Raw genomic sequence first — 7,848 nt, 5'->3', positions numbered from 1 at the left:
GGGGGAGAGGCCCAGGCCACAGTGGGCAGTGAGTCTGGGAGCTCATGTTCGTCCAGTGCCAGGAAGGCCTGCCCGGCCGCCGTGGGGGAGGGGCAGGACACCTAGGAGTGGCGAGGTACAGGCTGAGCTGCTCCAGGCTGCTGTGGGGGGCCTCTTGTGGGCAGCAGGGCATCCTTGTCCCTCGATGGCCCGGGAGCAGGGCCACCCCAGCCCCAGGATGGGGCCTCTCCCTCTGATGGCAGGGTCAGGCCCCTCTGCTCCGCAGCAGACAAACGTGACCTCAGGACACTGCAGGTCTGGTGCCTGTGGTTCTTGGGTGGACTGGCCGGCACTGGGGGAGGAGGGAGAGGAATCTGCATGGCGCTTTGCTTGGTGGGCCGTGTCCCGGGGCTGATACGGTGACCCACGCCCGGTGCAGGCTGATCTGGGAGCTGAAGCCCTGGGTCATCCTGGCATGAGGCCTGATGTGGTCTGGCCACAGTCGACACATAGCAGAGCCAGTCTGAGCACAGGGAGTTTTGAGAGGAGCCTGGAGGGAAGGGCTGCAGGGTCCCTGGTCGCAGGAGAAGGCCCTGGATGCGGAGAAGGATCCAGAACACATCCGCCCATGGGGCGTCCATTGCTCAGTTGTGGTGACACCTTGTCAGCTTGGTAGAGGGATGGACTCGCTGAAAACCACTGGGGCCCCACCTTGGGCGGCTGGCTGGAGGGCGAGGGAGCCAGGTGGGATGGCACCTGCGGGGGCCCAGGGACCAGCCCCTTGGTGGCACTGGTCAGCATCCCCAGAAAGGACTGAGTCACATGCCCAGGATGGTGGCCTTTGCACCTGTGTCACCGAGTGGGCCAGGTACCAGACTGGACAATGACCACAGAATAGAAGGCACCTTCCTAACCCCGAAACCGCACAGCCAGCATCGGACTGGTCATGTGAAAGGCGGGCGCTTCCTCCCCAAGCTCAGGCGGGAGATGCGAACGCCTCTCACCGGCTCCGTGTCACGTCGAGCGGCGATGTTCGCCAGCGTGAGGGGGCGAGAAAGGGACAGAGCGCACTCGCACTGGGAGGGGAAAGGTAAACTGTCTCTATTTGCAAATATCTTGCAGACTGGAAACCCTAGGAATCTGTTTTTAAAACTAAAACTAATATTAAATTATTAAGCTGAATGTATGAATATTAAAATACTGATCCAAATCTAAAACTATTCCATTGTTAAAACTAATAAATACCTTCAGTAAGGTTGTAGGGTAGAAGATCAATATACAAAAATCGTCAGTGTTTCTAAACAATGGCAATGAATAAACCAAAGATGAAATTTAAAAAACAATCCCACTTACAATAGTATCAATAAAAATGAAATTCTTCTGCATACACTGAACCGAAGCAGTGCGAAGCTTATACTCCGGAAACTGCAAAGTTTAATTCTTGGGGAAGAATTAAAGGGGGGCTCGTCCCCCGGAAAGCTGTCGCCTTGTCAGAATCCCGGCCGACTTCTTGGTACAAATTGAGACGCTGATTCTAAAATTCATATGGAACCGCAAGGGGCCCAGAGCAGCCAAAACGATCCTGAAACTACAACTCACACGTCCCAATTTCAAACTTACCGCGAAACGGCAGGAATCGAGACCGCGTGGCGCTGGCACGGAGCAGACGCGCGGGCCGGATGGAACGCAGAGCCCAGGGGCGCAGCCAGCTCTGTGTCAGCTGACTTTCCGTAAGGGTGCCGGGCTTTTTAACGGGTAAGACCGGTCTTTCCAACAAACGGCTGGTTATCCAGACACAAAAGAATGAAATTTGACCCTCACGCCATGTACGAAAATTAATTCAATTTGGATTGAAGACTTGAGTGTACAAGCTTCAGCTCTAAAACTCTCAGAAGAAAGCACAGGGTAAATCCTCACGTGCGTGGACTTGGCATTGGCGTCCTGCGTGTGACACCCAAAGCACAAATAGCATGAAAGAACAAACAGATAAACCCGACATCATTGAGATGAAAACCTTTGTTGCTTCAAAGCACACTGTTGTGAAAACGAAAACACCACCTCGGGGAGAAGCCCTTCGTAAAGCAGATATCTCATAAAGAACTTGCATGTGGAATAGACGGGGACAATGTGACAGAAAAGACAAATAACCGAATTAAAAACCGGATGAGGAACGGGAGCAGAAATCCGCTGGACGGGGCAGTGGAGGTGCAGGGACCGCTGGACCGGGAAGCATCTTAGACTGACAGACGAGGCAGGCAGCGCCCTAGAACACAACAGAGTTTCTTGTAGGGCAAGTCACTTCCCAGGCATGCGGCGGGAGCAGGCAACCCCACGGTCAGCCCGGCTCACCTCTGGTAGTGGACAGTCGTTACGGTACATGCGGTAAATGTTTTTGGTAGAGCTAAGGTGTTTATGGTTGACAGGACACAGGGACAGAGAGGGTAGTAGGAGCCAGGAGCCACACCTCGTGGTGGCCCTGTGACGTGCGATGGCTCAGCATTGACGCCAGCACCGGCTTTGGTCCCTGTCTCAGTGGCTGTGCCGTTGTGGCCGTCACCGATGGGAACCTGGCACATTGCGCCAGCTGGCAGTGCCGGGCGTGGTGAAGTCGGGCAGAGTCGACAGCATGACAGCTTGAACGGAAGAGAAATCGGGCACAGAGACGGGGTCGGCCTTATTTACGTCAGCATCTATTCAAGTTTCTCTGTAGAAAGACCTATAAATGGCCAGTACGCCCCTAAGAAGACGCTCCGTGTCACTGGCCCTCAGGGATGTGCAAATGGACCACGCGGAGATACCCCTGGCACCCCCTGGGGCGGCTGTACTCAGCAAGTGCTGGGGGGTTGCAGAGAGGGGGTGTGCAGACGGTGCCGCCACCGTGGAAGCAGTCTGGCAGGTCCTCAGACATTAGTGGCAGGGCCCCCGCGTCGCCGGCAACCCCACTCCCGGGTGTATGCCCACGGGGAAGGAAGGCACAGTGCACACGACACTGGTTTGCAGCGCCCAGGCACCCACCGCTGGATGCGCGGGCAGCGGTGGCGGCGGGCCTGTGCAGCGTGACGGCGTCGCTCGTGGGAGGAGCCAAGCCCTGGCACGCCCTGCAGCACGGATGGGCCTTGAAGACGCAACGCCGGACGAAAGAACCCAGTCGCAAAAGACCACGTGTTCACGACGTCACTCCTGTGGGTGTCCAGAGCAAGCACAGCCTCAGAGACCAAGGGGGTTGGTGGCTGCCGGGGCTGGGGGCCGGGGGGCCGGGGACCAGAGGCCAGAGGCCAGGGGCCAAGGTGTCAGGGAGCAGGGCCGGGGGCTGGCTTCATTTTGGACTGATGACAACGATCTAAATTGATCGTGGACGGTCATACACCGCGAAGGCTCTAAAGCCACTGAGCTGTGGCCATGACAGGTGAGCCGGATGCAGGGTGAGCCCTGTCCCAGCAACGCTGTTGGGAAGAGTCCCGGCCCTTTGAGATAGAAACGTCCTCTTGCTTGTGCGTTTCCGTTTAAAGAAGTGATTCGCGAGGCTGTGGTACTGTCACTTTAAGTTCTTTACTGACACCTGTCCCAGAAGCATTGCTTGGTGGCACGCGGTCTCCAGGGTGCTTGTTGGAGCCACCAGCAGCCTGAGTGGCGGCCCAGGGCACTTTGGGTGCGGGAAGGGTGGGGTTCCTGATCCGAGGGGTGGTGAGGAAGCAGAGGTCAGGTGGCCTTTCTGGGGGCGACGTGCTGTCTGAGGAGAGGAAGTGGAGAGACACGGTTGTTGTGGGGACTGCTGCCGTCCGGTCCCCTGGCCACCGCGCATTCCCCGCAGCTGCCCGAGAGCACAGCCAGGAGCCCCTGCCCCACAGAGACTGGCGTTGCCCGTGGCCACCTGGTGGCCTGGCGCAGGAGACACCGAGCCGGTCAGTGCAGGGGACTCCGAGCTGATCGAAGGCGCAGGGGACGCCGAGTTGGTCAGTGGCGCAGGGGACACGGAGCTGGTCCAAGGCGCAGGGGAAGGCGGACGGGCGCTGCGGGAGGCTGGGCGGCCAAGGGACGCCCTTGGCTCCAGGCCCGGGACTGCCTGCCGCCCTGCGTTGCCCCCTCGACCTGCTGTGGCCCAGAGGGTTTGGGGTCCCACCTGCCTCCCTGTGGTGCCAGGGCGGGCTCGCTGCGGGAGGGCGGTGGAGGCCGGCACCCCAGGGCGCCCTCGGCCTGTGGACGGCACAGCAGCAGCAAGAGGACCCGGAGCTAACGTGGGTCTCTCTGGGTGCAGTGGAGCTGACTCCCTATCACAGGCTGAAGCGCAGGAGCCCGGGGTTGAAGGTGCCTCACCCCGAGGAGCAGGAGCTGTGAGTGCCGCTGGCCCTGCCCACCGTGGGTGGGGGTTGCAGGGCATGCTTGGGGACAGCCCCACACCTGGTGGCGGGCGCTGGGTGGGACGTGGGCCAGGCTCGGCTCCGTGAAGGAGGCGTCACCTGGGTGGACCCTGCATCTGTCCCCCCTGCCTTGGGCTCCCTGCCGCGCCTGGGGCGCACAGATGGCGGGCCCCACCCACGGCCGTGCGTCCCCCGCAGGATCCCCTTCTTCAAGTTCTGCTACCAGTGCGGCCGGTCGGTCGGGGTGCGCCTGGCGCCCTGTGCGCGCTGCTACGGCATGCTGGCCTGCAGCAAAAACTGCAAGACCAAGGCCTGGGCCGACTTCCACAAGCGCGACTGCAGCGTCCTGGCCTCCATCGGTGAGCCGCCCGGCCCTCCGCCCCGTCTCTCGGCTCCCAGGCGTGCCTGCGTGGGCACGGGGCGCTGGACCAGCCCGGCCCTTCTCAGGCGCGGTGGACGCCACGTCCCGTGTGCCCAGGGCTCCCCGGGGAGGACCCGCTGGACTCCTGGGTCCCCTGCTGGGCACACATTCCCACGGGCCACCAGCACTAGGCCTCGGGGTCCCTACAGAAGGCTCCTCCAGGCCACCCCCAGGTGTCTCTGGGCCTGTAGGTCAGCGACTCTGCCCCACAAACACCCTCCTCCCCTCCCCTCCTCGGAGCCTGTCCTTGGCGGGGGTGGAGGGCTGGCCGACCCCTGTCTTTGGGCTGTGTCCCCAAAGCCCTTCTTCTCTGAGCTCTGACACATGCTGTCACCTCAGTTTCTCCCTCTGTGAAATGGGGCTTTGATAATAGGCCCCACTGTGAGGTGCACCCCAGGTCTGGTCACAACTAGCTCGGCTTGGGGACCTCAGGGCCGGGGCTGGGGGCTGTGAGGCCCGTGTCTGAAGAGCAGCCCAGCTGACATTGTCCCTGCCACGTACCCCACGCGTGTGAGCACAGAGCAGACCTGCGCGTCCCTTCCCGGGGCGCTGGTCACCCAGTGCAGGGCTCCACTCCGGGTGCACCGCCACGAGGGGTCGCTGGCTGGGTCTGGGCCTCTCACTGCCTCCCCCCTGCCAGTTCCCTGTCAGGCAGCCTGTCTGGAGGACGGGAGCCCGAGGGTGCAAGTCTCTCAATAAGGACGTGCTCGAGGCGGCGGCGGTCATCTGCCAGCGCCCGCTCCTCGGCCACCTCGGGCTGCCGCCCGGCTCCGGCCGGCCTCACGCAGGAAGTCTGCACCCCCGACCCCACAATAAAGTGTGTCCACTCAGTGTCTTAGCCCTTTCCGCCCACACGGGCAAGCGCAGCGCCTCCCGCGGGCCGGCCACTGTCAGGCGGGTGGGGGGACTGCGGCGGCTCGAGGGCCCTGCCTGTGCCTGGGGTGTCTGGGGGCTTCCCAAAAGCCACGGCCCCACTCCCCACGCCCCGCTCAGAAGGGCCGGGCAGGGCTGCCCCGCTGTCCTGCCCACAGCTCCTGCCCTCATCCCTGGCTTCTCCCCTCCACGTGCACTTGCTGCCTGCGCGTGCTGGGCCTCGTCCGGGGGACAGTGGATGTGGAACTCGCCCATGAGGTGGAGGAGGGGCTGGAGCACGGCATGACTGGGGGGTGGGGCAGGGAGGAGGGGAGGGGAAGGGGTCTGAGGGCCCAGTGGTGGGATGCGGTGGGGCGGGGTGGGGAGGGGTGGCAGAGCCTGGGGCGCCCACCCAAGGCAGCGCCGCCCTGGCTTCGCCTGTTTCCAGCCCCCTGTCGGGAAGTTTGCTGGGGCTCCCGGGCGGAGCTCCTGTAAGGGGTGTGCGAGACACGCCAGGCAGAGGGGACGAGGACCGTGTGTTGCTCCGCAGCCAGGCGGCTTTGTCCCCCAGCATCATTCAGTCCCGGCAGAGGCTGAGTCACGTGACTGCGGGCAGGCTCCTGGCTAGGGAGGGCCTTTCTGGCGAGGGGCTGCGGGGTGGGGCGTGGACCCCGACAAGGGCTGTGGGTGGCTCCTGCTGCACGGAGCACTTCTGAATTCAAGCGAGTCGTGTACCAGTTAGTTACGTGCAGAGGAGGCAATGGCCGACGTCTGTCCCAGCACCCGGAGTGACGCCACTCGGTGCGTGGCCCCGATCCCACCCGCGTGCCTGCACACGCACACGCGCACGCACACGCACACGCGCGCACACACCTGTGCACGGCACACGCACACGCGCGCACAGGCCGTACATCCTCAACGAAGCCATGGACGTCCACGCGGTTAAACATTTCTCTGCAACATCATTTTCCCCAAATGAGAGTTTTATTCTCTGCCCTGCACACGGCACCTGCTTGTTAGGAAAACCGGATGGAGACGGTGCGACAGCCTAACCTTCCACGCGAGGACAAACACCCTGAGCACGTTGGGTTCCGCTCGGTGGACAGACGCGCGTGCACACGCCCTCGACACCCCCACGCACACGTGCGTGCTTTTTCGTGCCCCCCCGTCGTTGACTTACAATGGTCACGGCCTTAAGTGGCCTTTCTAACCCGTGTGCACCGGGTCACCTGGTGTCTGCCCAGCATTTAGGCTGCTCGCTCACTCATCAGACGTGCCGCACACACCCCACCGCACCGTGCTCACGGCAGAGCCCCAGCTGCCGGCCCGGGCCGGGCACAGAGCCGGCCCTCGACGCCGGCCAATGGGGCGGCCCAGGCGGCAGGTGGCGCAGGCCGCTGCGCCTCACGTCCCTGCCCACGCTGCGCACAAGGTCTGGCTGCGCTGCGGTGGGCCCCAGGCCCTGAGACGTGACGCCCAGCCCGGCCTGCCTTCTCTGCCTCAATGGCTCTTCCTTTATCCCTCCCGGCACACTGGCTGGTGCCGTCAGCGCTGGGTGAAGTGGCAGTGCCAGGCTAACCTGTGACTGTGTAAGAACGCTTTCAGCCACCAACTTCTCGAAAGGACACAGGCGTCACGGCGTTCTGGCACAGCCGTCACTCCGGCGTGAGCCCGACTCTGCATTGGACTGCACGTCTGTCCGTCCGCCCGCGTGTTGAGTGGACGGGGGCCCTTCGTGTGTGTGTTTTACTCACGTGGTGACGCGCCCACACCCGCCCGGCCTGCCGTCTCTGTCCCTGGCCAGGCTGACTGCCCTGCGGTTCAGGCCACCTGGGGCCCACGGCTCACTCTCTCAGGAAGCTGGGTCATGTGTCCCTTCAGAACGTACCAGAACCGTGGCCACCTCTCCCCTGGTGTCCAGGGACGGTGGCCCGCGCCCGACTCTGTACCGAGCTCTGTGCCAGTGCCGTGGAGGGGCTGGCCCCGCCAGCCTGTGGTGTGTCCTTTTGTCTGTCCCCGCCCACAGCGCCGGCCACAAGCTCCAGGCCAGAGTGGGGGTGCAGCCAGGCCTGCCACTGCCGCTCGCCACAGCAGCCTGGCCCGGCCTTCAGACCCTGGGGACAGCCGCGCCTGCAGCCATCCCTGTAGCCAGCTTTCCCCTTGTCAGACTCGGCCGGTCCAGCTCGGAGGAGGCAAGGCCCGACACTGCCCGTGAGCGCGGGGCAGAAGGGGGCCTGG

The 7,848-nt window shown here is 63.1% G+C and overlaps 1 protein-coding gene across 1 annotated transcript in view; it reads left to right on the top strand.

Annotated features, from left to right (window-relative positions):
- Positions 1 to 5,568, top strand: part of ANKMY1 (ankyrin repeat and MYND domain containing 1) — a 34,583-nt gene extending 29,015 nt beyond the window's left edge. The window contains exons 13-16 of the mRNA XM_023521079.1: positions 3,791 to 3,966; positions 4,235 to 4,310; positions 4,536 to 4,696; positions 5,399 to 5,568. Of these exons, the coding sequence (XP_023376847.1) occupies positions 3,791 to 3,966; positions 4,235 to 4,310; positions 4,536 to 4,696; positions 5,399 to 5,457 (472 nt within the window). The 3' untranslated portion in view covers positions 5,458 to 5,568. The remainder of the gene's footprint in view (positions 1 to 3,790; positions 3,967 to 4,234; positions 4,311 to 4,535; positions 4,697 to 5,398) is intronic.
- The last annotated feature ends 2,280 nt before the right edge of the window (positions 5,569 to 7,848 follow it).

Source organism: Pteropus vampyrus, unplaced genomic scaffold (genome assembly GCF_000151845.1).
Source record: "Pteropus vampyrus isolate Shadow unplaced genomic scaffold, Pvam_2.0 Scaffold291, whole genome shotgun sequence".
NCBI lineage: Eukaryota > Metazoa > Chordata > Mammalia > Chiroptera > Pteropodidae > Pteropus > Pteropus vampyrus.
Note: the sequence above shows the minus strand (reverse complement) of the source record. Positions and strands in the feature narration are given on the sequence as shown.